This window comes from Calonectris borealis, chromosome 5 (genome assembly GCF_964195595.1).
Source record: "Calonectris borealis chromosome 5, bCalBor7.hap1.2, whole genome shotgun sequence".
NCBI lineage: Eukaryota > Metazoa > Chordata > Aves > Procellariiformes > Procellariidae > Calonectris > Calonectris borealis.
In genome coordinates this window covers 45,547,553-45,575,188 of record NC_134316.1, presented here as the reverse complement: position 1 = coordinate 45,575,188, position 27,636 = coordinate 45,547,553, and the positions used below count along the sequence as shown (strand labels likewise).

Here is a 27,636-nt window from a genome sequence, read left to right as displayed (position 1 = left end):
CCGCCCCCTGGGTTCTCATGCAGCTTTTGTTAGGTACAACTACTTTTTTTAGGTACAGCTTTTGCTGGGGCTTGTTAGGCAAGTTTGCTGTATTCCATTTAAATAGTTACCATATTCCACTCCAGCAGAGACTTTGGGCCACGTATATGAAGTGAATATGTGGTGTGTGTGAATCTCCTTGAAAGATGCTAACAATTCTTTTCAAAGTTTTAATGGACGTACACAGCATAACTGGGAATCACAAAAACACAAAGGAAACTGAAAATGCCTGAATTTCAGTTGTTCTGTTACCCACTTGGTCAGACAGATAAATTCCTCTTGAAAGCAGACTGCAAGATGCCTCTACAGCATCAGTTTTCTGTATCTTGTGCAGTAAATTTAAACTTCTGGATTAATAGCAATATGCGTAGCATTTATTATTTACCTTCTTCAGATTTCTAAGTAGTCCACAAGCCTGTTAGGAAAACTACTGCCATATAATCATAAAAATACTATTCTTTTCTTATTTTATCATGTCCATAATCTTTGTAGATGACCTAAATTTGAACTTCTGTTTCTTTTGATATACCAGCTTGGCAAACTTTTTTCTCATCGTTTTGATGTCTGTGTCTGTAGAACTAACTCTACCTGTTGTAGAATTTGGCAGGCCCTGTAAGCTGTTAGTCTGCTAGGTGCTGTATCTGTAGACTTCTCTTACTGAGTAAACATGGTTGAAGATGTTAGTGGCACAGTGAACAGAGGATGGACTATGTATTTTGGATGTACATTCCGAGACTCTTACTGTCCCTAGCCCCAGCTGCTGCAGCGGGATTTTTAATGGAAAATTATTTCACATGTCAGAATAATCTGGGCATCTGCTGTTCCTGTTCTGGCAGTATGGGAAAACCATATGTTCAGTTTGACTGGAGCTTTCTTTAGTGTCCCTAGTATCTGTGTTTCAGGTCTTTTTCACCTTGTGTGATGTTTCAAGGATAGATGTTAATATGTAGCAATTCTTACTCACTTTACTCAGCAGGAAACAGGCATTGCTGCTGGTCACCTTATGTTGAGGTACAAAGTTTAGCTAACGTTCGTATATTGTCTGAATCTTAGGTGTCTTACACTTAATGAAATTATTATTGCTACGAAGAGTAGACATTATGATGAAGTAGGAATTTTTCAAAACTGTAGGAAAGGATTAGAAGATAGAAGCAGTATGATCAATCAAGTTGTGTGGGTTTGTGATTTTTTTTTTTGGACATAAAGTATACTGTGATGCCTTGATCTGTTCCTTACTAGCCTTTTCTACAGAAATAACTTAATGAAGAAGTTGAATTCTCAGGACCAAAAAATACTGCTTGAAGTTTAATTATCTTATTTTAATAGCAGGTTCCTCACCTAGCTCCAGTAGCAGCTCCTCTGTTAATCCGATGGCTTCTCTTGGAGCATTGCAGACGCTGGCAGGGGCTACAGCAGGCCTCAACGTTAGCTCTTTAGCAGGTAAGCTGTGTATTGTGGGTGGGGGGAATAGCTGATTATCATTCGTCAGGCTGTGCTAGTTCTGCAGGGGTGTTTTTCTGCCTTTTTGTAATAGTGCAGAGTATTTGAAAGGTAATTGATCTGGTTCAGTGGAAGTACTCAGTCATCTTTATTTCCTCTTTCTTATACAGGAATGGCAGCCTTAAATGGAGGACTTGGCAGTGGTGGTCTCTCAAATGGGACAGGTAGCACAATGGAAGCCCTCACGCAGGCTTATTCTGGAATCCAGCAATATGCTGCTGCTGCATTGCCCACACTCTATAATCAGAGTCTCTTAACACAGCAGAGTATTGGTGCAGCAGGAAGTCAAAAAGAAGGTAAGCAGAAAGTTGTAGAAACAACTTGAGAGGGGTTTTCAAAAGGGCAAGCTCAGCCCTTGCAGCTACCTTATCTGCAGAAGTTTTATTTGGCAGCATTTCTTAGAATCCTAAAGTTACTGAAGATAAAGAAGGAAAACCTGAGAGGTGTCTCTGTTAAGGGCTGTCCAAAGTAGTTTTTATACAGGAGGTTTGTCCCAGGATTTGTCTAGTCTTAAATGCTTAGTAATCGTACTCCTCCATTTTCTCAAAGGACGGGGGAGTATGAGTCTGATAGATACATCTCACTGTCAGAGAATCAGTTTTGGTTTTGTTAATTTTGTTTTCTTAGTCCTTCACCTCTTCCCACTTAATGCTGATCTGTTCACTCTTCAGATTCAGAATCAATTTAACACGCAGTGTAAAGTAATGAAGAATGTAGGAGTAAGTTTTGAGCAGAATGTAGGATGATGCTTAGGAGAGAATCTGTCAGATTACAAGTAATGTGATTGCTTGTATTTTGTATTGAGATTTACTTAGCTGCTTTGGGCCGCAAGCTTTGTGTAGCCGTTTTTGTTTTAGTCAGCATCTCAGCTCAAATTTATTGTTCAGCTTTCATTGCAGCAAAAATCTGTGAACCAGTTTTGGCACAATGTGGAAATTACAAGCAAAAATGGTGAGAAAGAGCTAGAATTATTTGAATAATCAATCCCAGCAAAGGGTCATGCTGATTTATTCTGGAATCAAGTACTCTGCAGAAGTGCAAACAGCAGTTTCATTGTTTTATCTAGAAAATTTGGCTTGAATGGCTCTTTCACCTTTTTTTGTAAAGTGGGCCTATGTTATCCATGCTCTTTCTGAATTTATATTCCTACTTGTTGTTTGAAGGTCCAGAGGGAGCCAATCTGTTTATCTACCATCTCCCCCAGGAGTTTGGGGATCAGGATCTGCTGCAGATGTTCATGCCATTTGGAAATGTCGTCTCTGCCAAGGTTTTCATTGACAAGCAGACCAATCTAAGCAAATGTTTTGGTACGTTGGGTCTCATCATTACCTGTAGAAAGGTGGCTTCTTTCTAATAATCTCTTTTCTAGTATATTGTCTAGTCTAGCTTTTAAGTCAAGTAGTGACTCTTTCTCTATATCCCTAAAAAATAAATAAATAAATACGAACTCTTCCAGCAACGAACTGTATTTTCCTGATTTTCATTGGGACTTTTTGCTTTTCCTGGAATAGGAGAGGTGAGCCTTTCTCTGTGGTTTTGATAGCTTTGTGCCTACATAACATCCTGTATTTTTTAGTATTTGAGTCAAAAGATGTGGACAATCTGATGCTTTGTGAGAACACAAAAATATGCTGTGCATCGGCCTGTAATACCTGCACATGGAATGATCTCCCCAGGTAGTGATACCAGCCATTGACTGGAGTTATTTAAAATGGGTTCCTTCAAAACCCTGGAGAAGTTTATTTTGAGGATGCTCTTTCCCTGGAATGATATACAACTTTTCATCCAAGAGAGACCTAAACATAATAGTGGTACAAGTGCCACACTGCCTTGACAGCTACTTCACTCCAAACAAATCTAGTCCAAACAAATCTAACAAAATGCCAAGAGGGTGATTTCAGTCTTGTATCTTTAATGAGCTTTCATATATAGATTAACATTTTCCAGGCTTGGTTTTCTCCCAGGTATGAGTTCTTATAAAACAAACAGCAGTGCTCATTTTTGTTGGAAGACTAGAAAATATTATTTTAATTTCCTGAGCTTTGTGTGTCTTTTGGCCAAAGTTCCATACATCAGAAAGCAATGCTTTGTCTGACAGCCCCTAGTAAGAAGTTTTTATGAAGAGTCTAAAACAGTTGTGAGCTTCTAAAAATGGCATTTCATGCAAGCCTCTCTTACCTTCTGAGTACCTGCATTTCCAATTGTGAGTAGCTGTTCTGGACAGCTTTGGCATGGTGTAATTATGTATTTTCCTTTCTTCAGGTTTTGTAAGTTACGACAATCCTGTCTCTGCACAGGCTGCCATTCAGTCAATGAACGGCTTTCAGATTGGCATGAAGCGTCTGAAAGTACAGCTCAAGCGCTCTAAGAATGACAGCAAGCCATACTGAGCACCCCTCCCCTCCGGGACTGGAGTGAGAAGGATCTTCTGGTAAGTTGGAGAGGAGCGCACTTAGTGATTCGAAGCCCTAAGGCTGTGTTTTTACAGTCCTGGAAGCTGATCCATGCCTTCTATCTGGCACATCTTCCCCTGAAGATTCGGCTGCAGCCTCTGCTGAGAATCCCACTTCGGATGGAGGACAAGTTTGTGCTTTTGTTTCCAGTGTTTTACTTTGGAGTTTAGGTGCCATATCGCTGAGGTTTTGTTTTTTTTTTCCCTTATTTGAAGTTTGCTGTGTTTGTAACCAGTGTGTGTTGAGAAGGACCAATGCCAGCTCCTTGGGGGTGGGGAGGGAAGGTTAAAGGGAGCAGCAGAAACTGACACCACACTGCCTTGGGGTGGAGAGGAGAGGAGGAAGCAGAACTGACACCACACCGCCATGGGGGAGAGGAGAAGGGAAAGCAGAAATAACACAGAACAGCTGATGAAAAGATGGGGAGGGAGAACTAAGTCCATCCAAGTTTGGGTGAGCAAAGAACCGACTCCATGTAGCCTTTGTCATGCCCCATCCACTCTTTGAAATTCCCTTAACTGTATGCCATGGTGGGGATTTAGTAAATCATCTCTAAAGCAGGAGACAGGCTAGAAGGGTGAACACATTAACAAGCCAAAGGAAAACTGCAGTGATTTTTTTTGCTATATATAAAGTAGTGTTTATATAGCACTGTGAATGTACACAGCACTTTATAAAATTATTAGATAATGTCTCTGCCCAGAAAATTTCACTGTCCATTTACAGTTGAGTATTAATGAGATGCAGTGAATTTCTCCATATTTAAGAAAACTTATCCTATGTACTTCATCTAGGTTTTGTAGAAAGGTATAGAGAGAGACAGCTTAGTCTGGATGAATACATCTAGGGCTGGAAACAAGAAACTTTTGATCCCTGATAACCTGCAGAATTTTTGACACTTTTTCTTCTTAAAAATTCGTCACATTCCCCATTTCTGTGGAATAATGTCCTTTTTGCAGAGTATTACTTTGAATTCATTCTGATAAGCATAATGTAAGTGCTGTTTGTTTCTCTATTAAAATGACTGTTAAATTGAGATACAAAGCCCAGAGTTACCCTAACATAGCTCTTGAGGCTCCTGTTTCATACATGTTCTCATAGGATTTGATTTCTCAGTCTTAACTCTGTTGCAAAGAAAACTTCCTGGGTTTTTGTTTTGTTGTGTTTTGTTTTAAAAAAAAATTTGTGCAGTGATTTGGTCTAGTAATTAGGGATTTCTTTATACTGCAGTTTTCCTTTAAGGCAGTGTGTACCAGTGCAAAATAGGCTAACACAGGAGCTGTGAAACCAAAGCAGAGCATTGAGCCATTCAGTCTTATTCTGCCTTTTGGTACTAGCTGTTATCTTCTATATTGAAGGAAAATTCAACACACCCCTTCAATGAACACACACTTTTTCTGCACACTTGTGAAATTGCTAATGCGTTGCTAAGGGCCTTTGTTATACACTGGTTTTAGGGGGCTCAAAGGATTTTTGACACTCTGGCCTGAGTTGTTTTAAGAAATCAGAGTGGAGTCCCATTTTATAACCACCAAAATCCACCTCTGTCACAAGAGGAAGTTTACAATTTCTGTGCGTCTTTAACAGAAGTTCCATTTACCTCATATTTTCTCCTTTTCCTTGTTTTCTTTGTATTCCTGGTTCGTGATGCTGTTTCCCAGGGCACCAGCTAACACTGCAATCTGGGAGCCAGCTGCTAAATCATGAGTGTGGGGGTCAGACATAGGGTTGGGACTTTCTGTTCTGCTCCAGCAGGAGGAGCACTAAACCCATCAAACCTGAGATCACGTTCAGAATCCGCACCCATGTGCAGTGGTCTGTTGGGAACGTCGGGCATTCCCAGGGACTGGGTCCCCTGGGATCTCAAACCTCAGAAGTACAAGGCCTGACCCGTAGCATCCAAGAAGAGCCCTTCCCGTTCTTAAATTGCAAATCAAACAGTTGATGCCGGTCTGTCTATATTGATGGCAGGCAGGTAAATCTTATCAGTATTATTCAAATCATTTTATGATGGCAAAGGTTCAAAGGCCAGACTGCCAAATTTCCCAGTTATGCTGGCATGTGGTAGCCTTCTATGTTAATTATTTGAATCTCTCTAGAAACGTAAACATACACTTAAGTGAACCATGTACACTTGAATTCTGCACGGTGGGAAAGATGTGTCCTGGTTTTCTGAGAAAAGAGTGTTGGAGTGTGAAGGCCTCCAGGGTGATAATGGGATTTTCTTTTTTTTTTTTTATAAATAATATACTTTTCAAAAAAAGAAAAAAAAAGAAAAAAAAAAACATAGTTGGGAGCAACTGCTCCAAGTGCAACCTGCTGTAACCAAGAATGTTGTTTCTATTTTTATAGAAGTTTTATACCGCTCCAGGGTGGAGAATATTTATTACCTAAATTATTTCACTGGAAGAAAAGGCCAGGGTTTTGTAGAATCCTGAATGTGATTGTTTTACACACATAATGATGTGCATGATTGAAACTACTGATTTTCAGTGGCCTGTTTGCAGCCCAGCAACTGCGAAATGGGGAAGACGAACGCTGTGAACCAGTGGAGGAGAGTACTGTGCTCTGGGGTCTCTACAGTCACTCTTACCTTCTTCGCACCCTACCCCACTGTACTATCTGAGACCTTTGTCGTGTTTTTCTTTTAACCTGATGCTCTGGCCTCTTTACTAGTCATTTCAGTTGCCCAAAATTAGATATTTTAGCTTCTGCATCCTATAGTGTGTCCTCAATACTGTAACTTATGGATCAAGCTTGGCATTGTTGCAAATAGGTGCAACTCCTATTGACTTTAGGAGATTCACCAGTTTACACTGTGGCTTAGTTTGATCAGTGACTCCTCCCGGACATAATCACCTTAAGACACCTAACTTGGGCTAGCTCTTGTGCCTTACTGGCATAACTATACGTATTGCCAAAAAGAAAAAGAAAAAAAAAATCTATGCAGGTTAAATTTTAAAAGATGTGATCCTCAGATGGTTTGAATCAATGCAGTTCTGCTCTCTTCAGTAGAGCTGCATCAGTTTTCACCAGCTGAAGATGTTGCCCTTTTCGTGTATTTGTTTCAGATTTCCCTTTCTTGGTGTATCAATGTATATGTTGCCAAAGTTAATAAATGTATCAAGTTTGTGACTTGGGCAGATTTTTTTCTGATAACAGAACTGATCAGGTAAAGTCAACATTTCTGTGTCTGTTTGGTGGCTGCTGGTGACTCTGGAGATTTAGGCTCTTCTTGCCTTCCAGTCTTAAGCCAGTTTTCTTCCTCACTCATTGGCAGGAAAGTCTGGGAATTGGGGGACTTGGAGCTTTTAAATTTTATTTTATTTTTAATTCCTATCATGTTCTCATTCACGTGCAAATCAAATCAGTGTCAAATACTTTATTTCCTGGATAGTAGGATAAGAGTTGGGTGAGTTCAAATAAACTGCAGAAGGATTGGCTTAAGTGGCCACATGCACAAAGTATTCTGTATGCTCATAAACCAAAGAATCTGAATTTTCTACAACAAAAGCTAGTAGGACTTCTGATGCAATGGAATTCCATATTACATGTGCTACCAGGAGGTACTTACATATTTTTAGGAACAAGATGGAAATGGTCTATTTCATAGATTTATTTTTTTCTCAGAAGACATTTTACTGGATATGCTGTAATAAGATGAAAGTATTATGAACAATTGAAGTCTTAGTCTGATGCTACTTGCTATCAAGTACTATAGTAAACAAAATCATAGATTCTTCAGTCCCCTAGATAATCAACCAAAATAGGGTATCTCTTTGTAGTTTAGTTTTTTCTTCCAGTAGTACAAAGCTTGCATTATTAGAAAATGCCTTTGATACATAGTGATTAAATTTTAATCCTAAGCAGAATGAGGACTGGACTTTTTCAAAAGCATCTGAGACAATGATGGTGAATATCTCTTTATATTTTAATGGTGAGGCAGTTTACTAGCTGTGGGTGCTACTACCTGGAAAATAGGCGCCTCAAAATTTCTCACTGGCAAATACATCTATAAGGAAAAAGCTTTTCGTCTGAATCCTGAGGGTCACATGGCATGATAGATTCTGCTTGCATGATAGAATTAATTGAAGTGTTTCTTCTTGTTAATGGTTGTGACTTAGGGAAGAACAGCAAGCAGAATGAAATTGTTCCTATTTCATTTGGAAATATCTAAAAGCAACTTGGATAAAGCAAATTGCAAATGAAGGGTGCAACTATGAACACATAAAATGCTTTGAGAACTTCTTGCAAACATTTAAACATAAGGATGTTGTACATCCCTGAGCATACCTACCACAAAACATAAAACACAGAAGGCAGAATTATCAGAGGTATGAGAATAAAACAAGGACAAACTGGAATAACTTTCCCCAAGTCATTAAGTTCCTATCCAGCATCTCATGGCTCTGCTCTTGTAGGCCAGTCCTTCCTCAGGGCTTTAATGAAATTTACTCTTTACCCTCAAAATTGCTGAGTAAAATATTTGAAAAATCTCTATCAAAAAAACCGCAAACAAATCACACAAAGAATTTCTATGGTGCATGCTTAGATATCACTTGATTTCATGCCTCTTGTTGTTTCTCATGTCTCAGTTCACGATCAATTTGCCTTTCTGGTTTAGGACTGAAACCTTACAGCTATCTGCAAACTATCTAGAGTATTTCTAGAACTATAAAAATAACTGCAGGAGTTGCATTATACTCTGTTTGCTGGAGTTGGTTTAAATTCCATACTAAGTCCTTTACCCTGAATTACAAAGTACAAAGAGCAAATTAATGTCAGCAGTTCTAATAAGTGGAGTGTTGCACGTTTAGTGGACAACGTGCTTCTCGTTGCTGTGGAACTAGAACGCAACACTTGCAATTCTGAAATACAAATGCTGTAAGATAACATGCAAGTCTCACCTTGCTCTGATCTCTAACCAGCAGCTTTGAGATGTGCTGAAGAATAAGGCCACAAACAGGAGATAAAGGGGAGTCGGGGAGGGGGAGGAGGGAGGAACAAAAAAGAAAAAACTTCCTCTCTCCCCTACCTCCCACATTCTTCCCAAAATGTTCCTTGTCTCTCGCGTCTCACAAGCTGAGGGGAGGAAACAAAGGTATTTATATCACTTAATATAAGAATTATTTTGTTTATAAACTCTTCAGGAAAGCTTCAGGAAACACATTTTTTTCTACTCATCAAACTGGCAACAGTGACTGTAGAGCTTCTCAGAGCCCAGAATCCCCTCCTCATGAAGTCAGGGAGCTGGGGGTTGATTATATAAAAGGTTGGGAAAGGAAAATCCCTGTGCAGGTCTAATGGTATGAAAAGTGCTCAGCTAGGACAAGTCTTAACTTGCAGTCAAGTCTTAAGGAATTCTTCTCTAATGTGTGGAGTTTTTGGTTCCACTTGCTTGTCTTGTATAATTTTTTTTTCTCCCCCGCTGTTCCAAATCACCCACATCCAGTTTCGTGGGCTCCTAGGGAATGAGAAGGGACTGTAGCTGAAGGAAAGAACATGGATTTCCTGGGCTACCACTGCCTAAGAACTTCCCATGTTAGGATGCAAGAAAAGTCTCAGCCGTCAAACCACCTGTGAATCCCTTGTGTCCTCTGTCTTGTCTCTCATGGTCTTAGTCTCTGTGGGCAAATGTTAGCCCTGGAGCTATATTTTTTGGAGTCGGTCTCCTGGGGAGGGAGCTTGCTCTGTTCTTCTCCTAAACACAGCTAGTGGAGACACTGGGCACAGGGCAAGGTGAACGCACGCTAATCAATGTGTCACGAGGCTGTGGAGTGCTCCACAGACTGGGTGTTGAGAGGGAAATCCAGGCCTCTGCTTCCATTTGGTTTCTGGCAGTTTGGTGTTTACTTGGTGTCCTTCATGTACTTCGACTTTTACTTGTCCATCGTTGGCATGTGCTGCCCTTCCCTGTCAACTCCCTTCCCCAGGAGATCTCATTGTACAGTGCCCATTCTTGTTCTCTCTCTCCGTGTTTGGATGTACTGCTCTGTGTAACTCAGTGGGTCTCCCTCTTTCTGGTTTGTTTTTTTTTCTAGATTCCTGCCGTTTGTTCATCGTTGTGCCTAAAGCATGTCGATGTGGCGTTCAAGTACATCGTCCAAATCCTTGTCTCTTCAGCTTCTCTGATGCTTGAACTCTCACCTTTGACCTTGTGTTGACCTTTGATGCTGATGTGTATTTTTATTACGTTTGTTTCTTTCTTTTTTTTTTTTTGTTTGTTTTTTTTTTTTGTGCTGCCAAATTGGTTTTGCTAGAAAGACTGCTGAAGGGGAATATTTAAACTTGCATTTGAATATAAAAGAATTTCTATTTTTCTAGACCTTCGTAAGATAACCACTTGATTTTGTGAATCTGATTCTTTGTAATTGTCTTCAGAGCAGCCTTGCTAGCATACCTTGTGGAGTATTTGTATTTCTGTGAACATACAGCCAATCACTTTCTAGGCTTAGTTTTTTCTGTGTGCTTAGTTTTAAAAACACAGTTTCGAAGAAAAAGTCAATTATATGGTGTGACTCAATCTTTCAGGAGACTTCCTAGTCACATTTTGCTGATCTGGTTTCTGTGCTTGAGGAGACAGCATGTGTTTTTATGAGTTCAAACTTGTGACTTGAGTGGCATCAGCAGAAAAACACTTGAACTACATTTTCTTCTGATTGTAGCTACCTTTTTGCCCTGGCATTTACTGATTTTTTTTTATTATTATTATTATTATTATTATTTTTATTTTTCCCCTGCTTCCCTGTGTGATTATCAGTCTGCAGTGAAAATTTGATCAAAGTTGATGTTGTATTTTGTTAAGCCCCAGCATGCTTGGTTTTTTTGTAACTACAATCTCCTCAGCAAAATGTGATGTTTTTGTTTCAATCTTTCAAACTAAGATAGTGCCCAGAAATGTTTTGCATGTTCCCTGCTGTTTTCTTCACACCCTCGTATATATCACCTTCACCTCTCTGTTTTCTATAGTTTGTGCAAAAACTGAGCAATTTAATGGGTTTCAAAGGTATCCTTTAAATTGGTGTTTTTGGTATGACAAATATCTGATCAGAAGCCACCTGAGGGCATCTACCTGTGCACTTAGACTGTCTGCCTGACAGAGCACCTGGACCTTGTTCCATCTCCAGTGCTGTCTGAGGCTCCCAGGGGGCTTGGTTGCACTGTTCCTGTAGTGGAAGTTTTGGTGGGAGGGGATAGCTGGGGAGCAGGAAGGTGGGGGAACTTCACAGTATTTCTGTTTCCAAAGTTATCTGAAGCGAGGGCTCCTTTGAAACACTCTCTATGAGCATTGTGTGTAATTCAGGGCACATTCTTGTGAAGTCCAGCCCCAGTTTAATACCATCAGTTAGACCTTGGTGGCAGGATCCTGGAAGGATCTAGGTTAGCTCTTGAAATAAAGCATTTGAAATATCCCAGAGAAAGCATTTGTAAACCTGGTCCTACAACTGCTGGCTCTTTTCCCAAGTGACAAGCACAATACAACAGCCTGTGAAGCTGTTACCTGAACAGGGTACCATCCCCAGCTCTCTTCCCAAGGGCCTTAGCTGGGGAATCTCTGCGGAGATTTTTTAGTTTTTGTTTAGTTTTTAATTGGGTAATGAGCTAAGCAGTTTTTCTGGCTTGCAGGATGAACTAGAACAGGTTACTGCTTTCTGGGCAGCAGGCTTCCCCCTACTCTACATACTGTCTGCACAGGTAGAAACTGGGATGTAGCTTCTAGATGAAGGCACCTGAAGAGTGTGTGCTGTGATGAAGTTTCAGTCAGAAGGAGAAGCAAGCTAGTGTAGGTATCTTAACAGTAGAAAATAATGTGAAATGAAATCCCAGGAGAAAGGGTTTTGCTGAGAAAACAAATCGTGTTTGATTGGTATAATGCAAAGATGCAAAAGGATTTTTTTCTATCCTACTCCTGAGTTGGCTGAGGATACTATATTCTCAATAGATATTGGCTAGACTTGTGTAGACAGTCCTTAATCTGCTTGTAAAACAGAACACGTTTGGATGTGGTACATATATCTGGGAGTGAAGTGTGAGGCTGGATAAAAAAAGGATGGAGACTTGTTTATTTGGGAGGTAGAGTTGTGGGCTGGCTGCTGTTAGTCCCACAGTCTGAATGCACAGGGCTGTGTGTCAGTGGGGGGCACTGATACCCTGCAGTGTATTGAGTAACTGCCAATACGTTTCTGTACATTCGCATTTGGTTCCATAAGGAACTTTGGGGAAACCTGTGGAAAAATATCTGACGAAAACCAAAATGCCAAACATTGGATGTTTCTTTCCTTTCTTCTTTCCTTTTCTTCCTTTGGTTGTTTTAATTGTTCTGTGGTGGTTTTAATGGATTTGAGACAGTGGAGCAGCAGCTGCCTTTCTGATTTTTGGCTGCTTTTTTGTGAATAATTTAAAAAGAAAATTTACATTTTGGAGACAAACCTGTGGGCTTTTTTATTGGTACAAACATTGTATTTAACACTAGGGGTTTTGTACAGTTTTTTGCCTTTTCTACTAGAAAACAATGTAAAGTGATTCACAATGTGACGAGAAAACAAATTGCCACTATGACCAAATGTAGAGTCTGTTCTGCAGTAACGGGATTTAATCAACTCGAAGTCGTGGTTCAGTCGTAGAAATGCTTTTCTTTACCTTGTTTGAGCTGTTCCTTTTTTTCTTGTTTTGATTTGCAAAACAAAATGTCTTTTTGTGTGAAATTGTGTTGTACTCTGTAGAGAATTACGGATTTTACTTTAATGGTTTAAAAAGCAGAGGAGCACGTGTTGCTTATCTGATCGCAGAGTTTGTGTAGTGGATTTAAAAATGAAAAGATTTGTTACAAGTTTGGAACGAGCGAGTATGTGTTAAAGGAATTTTCTTCCTTTTGTGTGTGTGTTTTTTTTTTTTTTTCCTTTTTGTCCCAAAGGGCAACTTAAAGTTGTTTTAATTGCACAGACACACCGACAACAAGTCATTTTGTATATGCCAAGTGTGGTACCTTCCTTTGTTTATTTGCTATTAAACTGTTTGAGAAGAGTCCTTGTGTGTTGTATTTGTGTCTTAAACTTGAGGTTCTTTATGGGTCCAAGTGTGGGAAGATGAGGAGAGAGATGAGAGAACTATCTTCCAGTTTCTTAGCTGTAAGCCACAAAAATTTTCATGGCCCAATACCACTTGTTCTGGAGGTACAATATAGCCCTGGATTTTTACCTTTATGTAGATGAGCTACTTGGAGTAGAAATGGAAAAGGTTTTTTGGTTGTTTAGCCTCCATTTTGTATCATTTGGCAATCAAGTCCCCTTTAGACATTAGATACAGAAAAGCTGAGAATCTTGGATAATGCAAATATGTGATACACTGGGGAGTGAGGTGTAGGGATACCCAGCCTCACAGAATTGGTGCTGCAGAGCCATTTGCCTGTCCGTGCACTGTGGGTCATGGTGTTTCAAGCGCTAAATAACTTCAGCGTAACACCAGACTTCAGCTGTATAGGAACAGCATGTGTGCGTGGTGGTGTGTGGGATTAGATGGGCACCAGCTCATGCTGCTCCTACGAGCCCCATACCTGCCCCTGCCTCCTTGCCCCTTCCAGGAACATGGCCAAGCTTGCTGAACCTATCCTGGTTCTGCAGCGTGAAGGTATCTGCAGTCCCCAGTGCTCCTGGTCCTAGAAATACTACACAGGGAAACCCCAAATGGGTTGGGATTACTTACTAGCTCAGGTTTTGTCATAAGCGAAAGTTACCTGCTTTGCTTTTAGAACTAGGATACGTTAATCATTTGAAATAAAAAGAGTTGTAAAAAAATAAGTATTTGGTGTAGGCAAAGTATAACTCATTTAGAAACTTGCCATGAGTTTGAAATTAATATTGCCTCTCTCAGAAGGAAAGTACCACAATGGCCATGATTTTGCCACATTTCTGAAAGCTCCTAAAATTCAGTAATGTTACTCCTTCCTTCTGCTGTCTTGCATCTCAGAGACTGCAAGCATTTTCAGGGCAGCTATGTTTCTCCTCCGTGTCCTTTTCCTCTGTTATCTGGCATACTCTGTTTCACCCCATTACTTCCTACATGACTGTAAATCTGAGAGCACTTGCAAGCATCGGGATTCCGTGCAGCATTCCTTTCCCTGCAGTGCCCCAATTGCGAAGCGAGGCGCTGAGCCACCTGTTGCAGAGTGTGCTGGGGTCCCTGCAGTTAATTTGCAGCTGTTGAGAAGGGAGGCTGGAGAGATTTCAGTTCAGATATGTCTGAGGTGAAGGATGGAGAGAAACAATTGAATCAGTAACAGGGTTTGTTTAGGCGGGAGGGAAGACTTCCTGCTTGTCCAAAATGTTGGCTAGCCTCATCTCACGCAATCAAAGCTCTGTCAGTTGCATCTTACAGAACTGATACTAGATCCCTCTCGGTAGGTGGCTTTTTTATTTTTTGAAGGTTTTTTCTTTAATTTAAAAGGCCACCACCCATCAGTAGACATTTAAACTACAAATAAGAGCCAGTGTATTAGTCTCTGAAAATAATCAGCATTTCACATGAGGTGTTATATTTATCAACATCAATAGGAGATACACAAACCTGTAGATAAAGTCCTGATGTTGAATGTTTTAGGAGAAATTTTTTTCCTCTCACATCCGCCTCCACCTTTCACTACTTGTTTTGACTCCAGTCTCCAATCTTCCTGACTTTACCAGCCATGCTCTGCCGTCTTCATATGGCCAGGAGTCACCGTGGATACATTACGAAGAGCAATGGGGAGGAGGACAAGCAGCTCAGTGTGGTCACTCTGAAGAAGTGACTACGTGATTAGCTACACTGCGTGTATAGCTCCACTGCATCACAGGTGAGATTCCCTGATTTGGTGTTTCCATGCACCTTGCAGGCTTACTTATTTGCAGTTCCTGAGCAGAAACTGTGGATCGTTTACTGTAGAAGCCGTAGCTGAATCTTGTACGAACTAGAGCTATTTTGAGCCACAGACTGATGATCACTCTGCCATTACTTTCTTGAAGCAGCACAGGTAGTCAGTGTCTTGGTGATTCTACCCATTTACCCCTCCTTATTTAGGCAGCCACATTGGGCTCAGAGTGGTATGTTCCATATCAAAGTATGTTTCTGTTTTTTGAAAATGACCAATTTGAGCTTTGGTGGTTCTAGCCCTTATTTTACTAGGGTAAGTTTTATCTCAGTAGGTGAGTTGTGAGTTGATTCTTAAGAAACTAAGCACTGTTTCATAGGAGAACTCAGAAGCAAGGAAGTACAGTGTGATCAACAAAATGCAGGACAGATCATTTCCCTCCTGTTAGATGGGTTTTGTCAGACTGCCAGGCATTCTCTTCTCACTTTGCCTATTTTTTGTGGGACAGGAGAGTGAATATTGAGGGGAGCAGTGCTTTGGTGAAGGGGTCCAAAAGCATCAGGATGAGTCTGAGCTTCGGGCAGGTTACTTGTGAAAAGTTAATTTTGCAAAGCAGTCTGCTCCAGCAAAGAATGATGTGATTTTTGTTCTCCCCCTTCTTGAGTCCTGGCTTGAATCTTTTATGTAGCAGACTCCAATGGTTGCTGTCCCTGGCCTCTTAGCTTCTCCAAGTCCAGAAATCTGATGGCCTCACCATTACCAGTACTTTCCATGAGGATCGGTCTTCTGCATCTTATGTCCATCCCACCACCCACCTCCAGAGAGACATAAGAATTACTGCAGGGAGGAGAGACTTTTTTTAATTCTGAATAAGACTTTTATGGAAGCTCTAAAATCTATAAAGTACCTGGATAATAATTTTAACAGTGCTGCTGAAGTGATTTTTGCACATTAACTAGCTGTGCCTCAGCATTACTTTTCTTCAGCCACCTGTACATTTTTCCACAGTTTCTACTTCTAAAGTTTGAGAGTACACAGAATCTGTGCCGAAACATCATCTAGCACGTTACCGCTCTGAAAAACAATACTAAATTAAATAATGCAAATATCATAGAGTTATATAAGCTCCCAAAAGAGAATCAGTCTGATTGTAGCAAGACTTTTCTACCATTTAAAATGCTTTTCTTTGTAAAATACTTTTCTGAGGAAATTTTGGGTAAAGGTATGGATGGAATCTCTTAAGATCATGACTGCTATGATGTAAAGCCTCTGGATAGACTGTGGTTCCTTATTTTGTGTCCTGCTTTCCTTAGGGATATTACCTCAGGAAGGCTCCCTGGGTTTGTGTTTACTTACGCAGCCATGACATAGGCCAGGATGGTCCAAGTGGTGGCCTGTGAGATGATTCTATTGCTATTTAGCTTTGCTTGAGGAAGAGCTGCCACCAAATTCACATAGAAGCGGGGAGGCAGTTGGAGACATGCCTGCTTCTGCATGTGGGTCTGTTAAAACTCTGAATTGCCTTTTCTTCTCTTTGGTCTGTAAAAGGATCCCAAAACAGGTGTCTGGGACTTCCGTGTCTGAAAAACGTTAGACTTCCCTGAGGCATTCCCCCCGCCCCGCCCCAAGTTTGGTATCTCTTCTTATGAAGGACAGAGTAAATCTATAGATAACCAAGACTGGGCCCATTAAAAATGCAACATATCAAGTTGGCTCCTAGAGGAACCAGTCTAACTTTTTCAAAGGTGTGTGGGAGAGTTAAAGCTACCTTCTAATTGGGCGAACAACCCTCTTACGCAATCAGAAGGTGCAGAAATCTGTTGCTTTGGGTCATTATTGTCATCCATCATCAAAGATCAGCAAGTTCTGGATGTAGTGCCTTTGACAACTTCTGTTGAAAACTTGGAGGACTGTCACGGGTATCCGATGGCAGTGAGCAACAGTCAGTCATGAACAAAGTTTTTCAGGATGGTTAGCTTCTTGTTGCTCCTGAAATTCAGAAGTCAGTGCCATATTTGCAGCAAATTTGTGACAGAGCTGACTTGTGTCCGCAGAAACAGTCCATATTGCCAGCCGAGGTCCTCAAAAGGGAGGCTGAATTTTGTGCCTGGCAAAGTATCAGGCACATTGTTGCAAGTATAATACTGCACATGTGTACGTGCTGGAGACTTCTAGTTCAGACCTTACTTTTTAAGGCACGTATTGTCCCTGAAGCTACTATCCTAGCTGAGGCTGCTACCTCCCAGGCTAGGCACCACCACCAGTGCTTGTAAAAGGGGATGGCCAGAGAGAGAGGAAAGAGACAACTGAGACATCCCTGTGACTGCAGCTGATTGTCTCTCCCTGGGGTATTTATAAGCCGCATACTGGCGGGCAGGGGTGGGCAGTTGGCTCGCCGTGACCTTGGGAGCTGGGGAGCCTGACTAGCATTCCTGGGAGCCACGTGAGCCGGACTGGCAGGCGCAGCTGTGGCCAATGGGGAGGAGACCAGCACTGGCTGCTCAGATTGGGTTTCACTCCTGTCGCCTGAGATTTTTCTCTTCTCTCCCTGTTGTGCTTTACCTCTTTGTTTATGGGATTGGACAGACGAATGCACTGATGGAGTCCTAGCGAGCAAGACGTTTGCCTAGTGGATTTGGGATTCTACCTTCAGTGCTGAGCAACCACTTCTTGCCATTGCCTACCACAACTCCAGCCCCCGACATGGCTGGGCTTTTGTGGCTCCAAGCCTTCTGAGCACACAACCTGCCCTCCTCTGTTAGGGCATTTTATGTTGTGTTCTCTTCTATGCATTTCCTTTTTGCTGTCCTTAGAGGTTAGTGTATGAGGCTTTTTAATGCATGGGAGATGGGTCAGGACCAGACAAAGCAACAGATAGAGAAAGGACTCCATCTTTACCAGTCTAATCAGACCGAAAAGGCCCTGCGAGTCTGGATGAGGGTTTTGGAGAAGTCTGCGGATCCTGCTGGCAGGTTTCGGGTTTTGGGTTGCCTCATCACTGCTCATGCAGAGATGGGCAGATACAAAGATATGCTGAAGGTAAGGCGAACTGGAGATGAATGCATGCCATTGTGTCGCACCCACTACGGAGAGTGGCTGGAGATTAGAATGTGAAATTGGGGGGTTTATTTTGTATATAGCAGAACATACCAGCTATTGAGTGCATATTGTGGGCTGCCGTAATCACTCTGTTGACCAATAGCTCCAACCCACAAGATACACAGAATATACTACTTTTCATTGGGTCTGGTCCCTCAGGATTCCCAGGTTATTAAGGTTTTCCAGGTAATCATGAGGACCTTTCTTGATTTATTCCACACATACAGGCACACCATGTTATCAGGCTTCAGAAAAAGGTATGAAAATGAGGCCTTTGCTCCACTTAAAGCTGCTTACAGTGTGGGTGTCAGTGTAAAAAGAGATCTCCAAGTGGATTCTGTAGAATAAGCAGCAGTCTTGTGGAGACATGTCTGTTATCTTGTTGTTCAACTGCTGTTTGATATCTAATATAGATCTTACATTGTTTTTTATTGCAATTATTTATTTGCAAGGGGGCTGATTAAGAGGGGAAAGAGGATGCTTTTTTGGCGGGGGGGTTGAGAGACGTTCCAGGAGGGGTTTGACAGTTGTGGTCAGAGAGGGGCTCCCAGTTGTTATCACAGCATAGAAGAAAGAAGGATATGGGGCTTGATGGAAGAGTGGTAAAAAGAAGCTGAAGTTACATTTCAAGAGCATGAGGATAAACGTGTTTGATTAAATGAACAAAAAGAAGCTGATGTGTGGATCTGAGAAGTAACAGCACGCATATAGAGAGGAGCAGGCAGTGTTTGGGAGGGTGACTCAGGAATCTGGAAGACAAGGCAAGGGGATGTTGTAATAGCCTCAAGAAACTATCCCAGCCTGAAATAGGGTCTTGCTAAAGGGTCTTGATATCCTTGTCCTGATGGTTTTGGTTGCCTTTTACTAGACTGGTAATCATTCAGCTTTTAGCACAAAACGTGAAGGGCATGCCCACATCTCACTGAAAAGTTTTTGGTAGCTCTGTTTAGAATAGGGGGGCACATCTTACTTGTAAACCCCTGCACATGTCAAAGCCCTATCTTAAAATCAAATACTTAGGATGAAGAAGAAAAGAGGGGTATTAATGCATTCGGAAAACATTTGAAGAAGAACAATTCTGATAAGTGATGCGGAATGAGGTGATGGCAGAAAAAACAGACTGATTAGGGAAGAGAGAAGCAAAAAAGGTAAGATGTGGCTATCTGAAGGAAATACTGAAGGCTTCATGGAAAACAGGCAAAGGAGTGGGCTCAGTATACCTGAACCTTAATTTGTTACCTGAGAAGAGAACAGAAAGTGGGATCAGAGTAGGTGAATTTTAATTCTTCCCAGTATTAGGAAGGAAAAATGCCTTCAGTCAAACTGAAGATTTTCCCCCGCGAGTGATCAAAGATAGAGGAAGGAGAACTTTAGCAATAAACCATTGAGAGGGGAAATAACAGGAGAAAAGAGGTCAGAATTAAAGGCATGAAATTAACTGTGATTTAAGAAGGGTTATGATGCTCAACCTCTTTTGGAGAGAAAAACTACTTCACACCAAGGAAAGAGGCTGTGGCAATCAGGAAATAATGAAGAACTTGTACAAAGGTAAGGGAATGTGGGGAAGCATGAGCTAATGCATATTACTGGGTCCACATAGCAGCTTTCCTAAAGTGCTAAAGAAACTCAGAACATATGTACCCAAACATATGCATTGGTTTTGGTTTTTTTCTAATTTTGTGAAGAATGTAAAATGTTCTAGTAGCTTAAATTATTATGTGTTGCCACTATACAAAAAGGAAGTAATTGGTGCCTTTTGGAATTGTTATCCATAAACCTACCTGATAATCTCTAATGAAAACACATACTGAGAAAATTGCTAAATATTTACCTTTGCTACTGGTATTAATTCAAGCCAGCAGCGTGCTTGGTTCATCACAAACCACAAAAGGGTCACTGCTCAGAAGAGTTTGCAGTCTAAAAGAAAGAGACTTCAAATCATTTAAGAGAACTGTATGCAATGAATCCTGAAGGTTATAGAACAAAAACTGTCAAGACTGCAATTTATTAGTAAACAATTGATGAAAGAAGTAGCTTGCTTACTTTCTTTTATTGATGGAGTACTTTAATATCTTAAAAATTCCAGAGAAAGTGGAATAAATTAAACTGAGTGAAAGAAAACTGAGCTGCAGTGTGTCAGATGTTTCCTGCTTCACCTGCTTCTCCTTAGGGCCATTTAATAGCTTTTTTCCACTAACCGCCAGCCTAGTTCATCTTCCTCGCCCCAGAGACTCTGTGGAGAGAGGGAGAGGTTTCTTCAGACTGCTCACAGGCCTTTTAAACCACGAGATAACTGCTCGGTGTATACGATGCTTCTCAGTCTGTGCTGCTGGACTTGCTCAGAGACGAGCCACTTCTCCAGTACAGGGTGCTGCTCTGTGGGTGTTTGAGCTGTATTTAAATAAACCGCGCACTTTTATAAACACTGTCTTTTCTACTTAAAGTTTGCAGTGGTACAGATTGACACAGCACGGGAGCTGGAAGACCCGGATTTCCTTACAGAGAGCTACCTAAACCTGGCTCGCAGCAATGAGAAACTCTGTGAATTCCAGAAAACAATCTCTTACTGTAAGACGTGCCTGAACATGCAGGGTACCACTGTGAGCCTGCAGCTGAATGGCCAGGTGAGCCTTAGCATGGGCAATGCCTTCTTGGGCCTCAGCATTTTCCAGAAGGCTTTGGAGTGCTTTGAGAAAGCTTTACGCTACGCACACAACAACGATGACAAGATGCTGGAGTGTCGAGTCTGCTGCAGCCTCGGGAACTTCTATGCCCAGATAAAGGTGCGGTAACCTAAGGGACGGAAGGGTGATTGTCTCATGGATTCAGGAAAGAATTGGGAATGGTGTGAATTTCAGCTTATTTCTTTGCTATAGAAAGTGAAGTACTGAGAGCGCATTGTAAGCTAAAATCTCGTCTTTGTAAAATCATCGAGTACTCTCCTTCACAGTAAGGATGGGAGGATTAGTGTAATGTTTATACAGCACAGCAGAAGCAGCTGTGAATATTCCTGTGTGTTGAAAAGATCAAACTGAGCTTCAAAGACGATCACATCAGAGGAGGTACTGTCGGCACACAGGGCTGGCAGCCAGAACTCATGGATTCTCTATTTCTACCACTATCGCAGGCAAATAGCTACTTATATGAGCAAAACCAGACAGGAACTGAGGATGGGGGTGATTTGCGAGTTCTAACTTCTATTACAAACAGCAACAAACAGGTTTTCCTCACAAAGTCTTGATTTTTGTCACTAATGGAAGACTCGCCAACTGAAGTATTGAAAACTATCAGTAAACTTTCCTCATAATACCAAAAATAAAGAAAAGAACATTGTGCTGGATACTTTTAAGGTATGAAATAAGAAGGGAGAAAGGAAATTTTAAAAGTTGTGGTTTCCTTTGTGCATCCTGGAGAAATAAAAAATACGAGGACTTTTTCATTTCTGGAGTCTTGTGTAACTTACTTGAGAATGGTTTTAGATATTTAGATAATAGTTTTATGTACATCTTGTAAAATAAGATTTCTTTCTAAAATGCTTCTAATGCAGAAAGATGCTTAAAAATGAAAATATGTTATATTATTACTTATTGTGGTTATGGTGAGGCCATGATTCTTTGTTTCTGTTTCCTGCAATGATGGTTAACTGGCCTCTTTAGAGATCCTGACTCGCCATATGGAGAACATAAGGGCTCCATGTAGATGTTGAAAGCAGATTTGATGTAAGAGCAGAGAAGGTTTTCAGCCTTTGGTTATAGAGGAGGGTAAATGGTTCTTGCAGAGTAAAGCTGATGGCATATATAAAATTCATTTGCTGTGTCATCGCCCCAGTGTCCTGAACCCAGAGAGTAATATGAATTCAGTGTATGGCAATTCCACCTTCCGCAGTTTGATATCCAGTGAAAACATCTAGTGAAATACGGCATGTGGAAGAGGAGCAGCAGGAGTTGAAAGGTGTAGAGAAATCTGCTAGCTGTTGCAGTGTTAGTAAATAAAAAATGGTTTTTTTTCTTTTCTTTTTGCTTTGTTTTTGCTGTAACTGCTGTCTGTCTGCTTGTCTGCCTTACAGGACTACGAGAAAGCCTTGTTCTTCCCATGTAAAGCAGCTGAGCTGGTGAATGATTATGGAAAGGGCTGGAGCTTGAAGTACCGTGCAATGAGCCAGTATCACATGGCAGTGGCCTATCGGAAGCTGGGGCGCTTGGCAGATGCTATGGACTGCTGTGAGGTATAGGGTGCAGGCAGATGCAGAGTTGTCAGAGGTCTCTGAAAGGGGATCTTGCCTATAGGACTGGGAGGAAGAGAGATACCATGGCATTCACACTTGACTCTAGATGTTCCTGCTGCCCCCCAGTCTTAGAGCTGTGGTTTCAGTAGCCCAGGGGGCCTCAAAAGTTTGGGTCTATGAATGGCCCTTGGTTGGGACCATGTGAACAAGACTTTACTTGCCTTAAAAAGATTGCGCCATTTCTTTGGAGCTGACCTTTCAGTGCACAGTCCCAGCCCTGCTGTTTTGAACCAGGAACAAGCTCTTTTACTGACCAAAGACAATTTCTTTCAGGAGTCCATGAAGATTGCCCTGCAGCATGGTGACCGGCCTCTGCAAGCACTGTGTCTGCTGTGCTTCGCAGATATCCATCGCAGTCGCAAAGACGTGCAGGTACAGCTCTTTCCAGGAAGAGGGGATAGCAGGAAGGACAGAGGGGATAGCAAGAGGGTGTGAAAAGCAGGCCATAGCAAAACAGGCGTTTTCCTCCCTGCTTCTGCAGACAGCCTTTCCTCGGTATGATTCCTCCATGAGCATCATGACAGAGATTGGAAACCGCCTGGGCCTGATCCAGGTGCTGCTAGGAGTGACTAAGTGCTGGATGATCCAGAAGGAGCTGGACAAGGTCAGTTACAAACCTGTTTCTACAGAAGTTTGTTAGACAAGCTGAGAGCATACAGGCTTTTTCTGAACCGTACGCCCATGAAAGTGCGGTAGAGACCTCTACCTTTGGATCTACCAACAGGGTCTGTTGCTTGTACAGTTACATTTCTCCAAATGGTCCCTCTCAGCCAGGAATTTGTTACTAACAGCGTGAACATCCATTCTGAGTCAGACTGCTAACTTACAGAATTGTCTCATTAGTCAATCCTGATGACTTTAAGCACTACATTGAGAAACCAGCACTGAGGGAAGGAAGCCTACTCCTGCCAGGCAATCAGCTTATGCTTATACTCTAAAATAGATTCCACTGCCTACTCTTTAGCTATATGACTAAGCTCATTGTTGTGATAGTGATGATGTTTAGACAGCTCTACAGCTCCACCGTGTGCTTTGCAGACAAACGTGGCATCAAATTCCTAAAGAAACTTTGAAGGTATATAAACCGTGATGTGAAACAGAGAAATGAGAGCAGAAAATCATTTGGGAATAGACAACTGGTCAATGTGGTACAAAGGGGGCGATGGTACTTATTTTGAAAATGCTTAGGCAGTGTATGTGTGTTAAAATCCAGATTGCTCTAGATCAGATTGCACTGCAGGAACATTACTGGGCTGCAGAATGAGATGCTCAAAGGTTAGCCTTGAACTAGTGCTGAACAACCTGGAATGCCTGCACAGTGCCACATCCGGATGCTGGTCTGGGTGTAGATATGATGAAGATTCACTCTTATCACTCATATGAGACACAAAGAATTTTAGCTCAAACAAAGCATCCTAGATATTAGGAAATCAAGTATGTGTCTGTCTAAAAGTTCAAGGTGCTGTCAGCATCTGAGTTGCCTACAGCAGGGAATCAGCTGGGTGAGATACACCTTGCAATCTCAGTAAGTAAACACTACGTTTGCAATGGAAGAAGAAACTGTGGACTTAAAAACTTTGCTCAGTGTAATCCCTTCCCAGCCTCGTATCTCATATTCAAAAGAATGGGACAGGACACAGCAGGTAGGCCTCTACGTAAGAGAATATTCAGAGCACTCATCAAACCCCTGCATCCACTGATCCCACCTCCAGCCATTGCCACCCTCTGGTATCACAAGCAGCTCTCACCTGTGAGAGCCTGGTGAGGGCTTTGCACAGAGCTCTAATGTCACCAAAACCCACAAGAGAAGAGAATGAATAGATGAATCTTGTGTTCTGTTCCAGGCGTTAGAGGGAAGTCTGCCCTGGTGGTTCAGGGATCTTATGCCCATTGCCCCAAATGTGACCTCCTCAAATGTCACAGCCCTGAATACTCACCCGAGCCTGTTCCTCAACTTGCCAGTCCCAGTTTCCATTTCTCATGCTACTCATCCCAATATCAGTTACCTGATAAAGCAGTTTGCTAACTTTCCACTTGCAGATTCCCTATGCTTATCCTAGCGTCTTCCATCTTCCCGGTCTCCTCAGCCAGTTAGGCCATTTCCTTTCATTTGCATGTAGTCAATACTATTGCAGATCCTCCCACGCTGCTGTCACAGCCTGCTTGCCCAAACTTTGTGCAGTCTCATATTCCTATCCAAGACCGACTGTCCCCTGGACGTCTCAGCATCTTTTCCTCCATCCCACGTGCTTCACTTTGATTCTTAGTCCCAGTCATTAATTTCAGGGTTTTCCAGTATGCAGTCTTCCTAGGCACAGCTCTCAGTTATGTTCTACCTGCTAGCCTTCAGTTCCTGCTTCCCTCTTCTGCAAGTTCCTTATCTTAGGCTGTTGTTGCCACCACAGGTCTAATGCCATTTCTTCTGCATTCGAAGTGCATTCTTTCATCTCATCTCTGGTGCTCTTCTCCTAGAATAGCAGTAATGCCAAATTATAGGGTGGAAGTTTTATAACGTTCCTCCTGAAAACTACTGCATCACAAGGGAGACCTCTTCTTCCCCTTGGACAAATCTGAAGCAGATCTCAATGGTTCTGGAAAACAGAGATTGATGATCAGAACAGTGAGGAACATTGTGGCATCTAGGGGAAAGTAGGGACTCATTTGGTATAACAACTGCTACGCTAAATACTTTCCTTCAGATCAAAAAAGATGGATAGCAGTAGACTCCTACATCATGCCATGTGTAAGTGGGACAAAGTGGATATATGAACAGCAGGGAAAAAATGGAAGAGCATGGTGTGTTGGTGGTGCTGATCCCTTTCCTCTCCTCGTGTACAAGTGAAATTGGAGTTGCCCAACGATTTATTGAGCCTGTAGGGTAGGATGGGGAAAAGGCTTGCTTTGCTTGTGCTTCAGCCCACCCCCAATGAGCATGTGTGACTGAGTTTAAATAAGTCTGTATTCTCTCTGCTTGGAAACACCAGCCTCTGCCAACATCATACCCCTACTTTGCACTGTGTGGCTGGAACAGAAATGTAGCTCTTGAGTTGTGGTCTTGCAGAAATCAAGCTTTTCTTATGGATGAGCTTTTGGGAGGGGAGGGAAATCTGCCAGACAGCTATCTTGCATCTCCAGAGCTGCAGTGATGCTTGTTTATCCAAATTCTACTCTGTACCTGTTTACCTCTTTCTTTTAATAATTCCCATAGGGCATTGATACAAGTCTGGTTTCGATACATCAGACTGAAAACTGATGATGCATGCTCTCCATTCACAGGCTCTGGAAAGCATTGAAAAAGCACAGGAGCTGGCAGAGGGACTAGGGAACAAGGTAGGATCCTACAGCTTTTCTTCAGCACTGTCCGTAGTCTTCTGTCAGGCAACTTAAGAAGCTAAGCGTTGAAGTATCCAGACTTGTTATTGCTTATTAACGTGTCCGTATTAACCAGTCGATGCTTGGGACTTGCTTTGTTGTGAAGTGTTTAATTGTGGGCAGTTGTACAAACGATCATCAGTGTACAAGTCTGAGAAGTGAGGGAGGAGTCACAGTGGAATAAACAAAGGGGAACGGGAAGTAAAAATGGGGTATGAAACAAGTGGAGAGCTAGAGGATTAGGGGTCTCTTCTTGAAAAATATTATTGCCCTGAGCAGCAGCTGAACTGTGTGCTGGTTGGAGGCAAAGGGAAGTGAAATACAGCATATGTCATGGATCACTCGGGAAAACCATCTTGATGAAAGAGCTGCAGAGTGCCTCAAACCTGGTGTCCCCTTTTGTGATACAGAGGAGTTAATGGCAGGGAGTGCTGAGAGACCAAATGTCCTTATGACTGATCCTGTCCCTTGGGCAGCTTTCTGTGCTGATGTTTCTCTAGCTGGCTGATGGGGCTGTAGTGGTTTCTGCTCCTTCTGTCGCTGGTCTGTCTTCACCTTGTTGTTCACTTTTCTTGTGTTTCTGCCCTTCATGTGCAGCTTGGCCTGCTGAAGCTCCACTGCCTGTGTGAAAGGATCTATCGCACAAAGGGGCAGCAGCGAGAATTGCGTGACCATGTAGTGAAGTTCCATGAATGCGTGGAGGAGATGGAGTTGTACTGTGGCATGTGTGGAGAGTCCATTGGGGAGAAGAACAACCAGCTCCAGGCGCTGCCTTGCTCCCACTTCTTCCACTTAAAGTAATAAGCTGGAAGTACTAAAGATCCTTGTCATGACATTAGTCATAAGAAAGAGCTGTTCATGCCCAGAGTAGGACAGTCCTATGCATGCTGTTCCCCAGGTCTTTGTCCTGCTTACCTGTGCCCTGCAGGATCCCATTGCAGTGTCGTGAATCTCATGGCCCTGAAGGGTGAGATTTAGCCGTAATATCCATCCCACTCCCACTTCTGTCCCCTAAATGATTGTTCACCACTATCCTCACCTTGTAGGTGCTTGGCCCAGTTCACAGATTATTTAATTCCTCTTAGGGAATCAGTTCTTCACTCCCAGGGGCAGTTTGGATTTTTCCCCTGAATCCCCCCACTCTCTTGTCTAGAGGTACACTGAGGTGAAGAGGGTGTTCAGTCTGTTACTGTGCTACTGCCATGAAAGAAGGTTAGCTGTACCATCATTTCATTTTTAGAAGAAACATGAGTGTAACAAAACACTTAGTTCTAAAAATTAAGAATTTAAAAACACAGCCTCACAATGACACCAAAATTGGGATCAAACTACGGGGCAGGGAGAGGTGCCCGTGAGCTCTGTGGATTTGTCTCCAGCAGAACAGAACTTACTTCTGTAGAGGACCGTGCTGAAGTGCCTCCACGGAACGGGTGGAAAAGAGATCAAATCTTTTCCCATGACAGGAGGGAGCTTTTTCCTATGTTATGCGGTTAATGTATAGAACAGCAGTGGGAGCGGCCCTGGGGGAGCCTCCGGCCGCAGAGCCCCCCCCCGAAACGACCTCCTCCCTTTGCAGGTGCCTCCAGACCAACGGGACCCGGGGCTGCCCCAACTGCCGCCGCTTGTCGGTGAAGCCCGGCTACGTCTGACCGCCCGCGGGGCTCGGCCTGGGCCGCCGGGACTGCTAGGGCCGCGGGGGCCGGGACTGCTAGGGCTGTGCCTGGCGGCGGCCGCGGCGCTGGGGTGGGCGGCGGGGGCGTCCTCGGTCTCCCCTGCGCCTGGCCGGCTCGGGCTTGGCCCGGCCGCGCTGCCTCCCCCTTCGCTGCTCTGTACGGGGATTGACGGTAATAAACGGTATCGCTGCGAGAGCGCCCGCCTGCCTCCGCCACCGGGCTCCGCGCGGCTGGGGCCGTGGGGGGGCGGCAGCGCTCGGTCCCGCCTCCGCCGGGCCCGCCCCTGCCCCGCACCAAGATGGCGGCGGGGCCATCACTCAGCAGATTTGGCCGGTGGCACGTGACCTGCGCGGCGGTTCCCCCCCCCGCTGC

The 27,636-nt window shown here is 42.7% G+C and overlaps 2 protein-coding genes across 42 annotated transcripts in view; both read left to right on the top strand.

The window, feature by feature from the left end:
• Nucleotides 1-20,486, top strand: part of CELF1 (CUGBP Elav-like family member 1) — a 70,581-nt gene extending 50,095 nt beyond the window's left edge. For 15 of the 38 annotated variants that reach the window (XM_075152305.1, XM_075152306.1, XM_075152304.1 and 12 more), the window contains 5 exons: nucleotides 1,366-1,479; nucleotides 1,650-1,835; nucleotides 2,703-2,846; nucleotides 3,116-3,215; nucleotides 3,802-13,016. In XM_075152305.1, coding sequence (XP_075008406.1) covers nucleotides 1,366-1,479; nucleotides 1,650-1,835; nucleotides 2,703-2,846; nucleotides 3,116-3,215; nucleotides 3,802-3,907 — 650 coding nt within the window. In that variant the 3' untranslated portion in view covers nucleotides 3,908-13,016. Of the gene's footprint in view, nucleotides 1-1,365; nucleotides 1,480-1,649; nucleotides 1,836-2,702; nucleotides 2,847-3,115; nucleotides 3,216-3,801; nucleotides 13,017-14,646; nucleotides 14,762-20,378 lie in introns of those variants that run through there. The other 23 variants (XM_075152312.1, XM_075152308.1, XM_075152310.1 and 20 more) reach the window with 11 other exon arrangements.
• Nucleotides 14,831-27,608, top strand: RAPSN (receptor associated protein of the synapse). 4 transcript variants are annotated; one of them, XM_075152324.1, is made up of 8 exons: nucleotides 14,831-16,396; nucleotides 20,379-20,717; nucleotides 22,001-22,159; nucleotides 22,493-22,591; nucleotides 22,701-22,823; nucleotides 25,496-25,549; nucleotides 26,189-26,388; nucleotides 27,168-27,367. In XM_075152324.1, the coding sequence occupies exons 1-8, from the start codon at nucleotides 16,316-16,318 to the stop codon at nucleotides 27,238-27,240; spliced, it is 1,128 nt and encodes a 375-aa protein (XP_075008425.1). In that variant the 5' UTR covers nucleotides 14,831-16,315; the 3' UTR covers nucleotides 27,241-27,367. The 4 variants fall into 4 exon arrangements, with proteins under 4 accessions (XP_075008425.1, XP_075008426.1, XP_075008424.1 ...); XM_075152325.1 differs by lacking the exon at nucleotides 14,831-16,396 and adding an exon at nucleotides 16,548-17,874 and having other exon boundaries at nucleotides 20,379-20,558; nucleotides 27,168-27,368; XM_075152323.1 differs by lacking the exon at nucleotides 14,831-16,396 and adding an exon at nucleotides 16,548-17,874.
• Nucleotides 27,609-27,636: the final 28 nt, after the last annotated feature.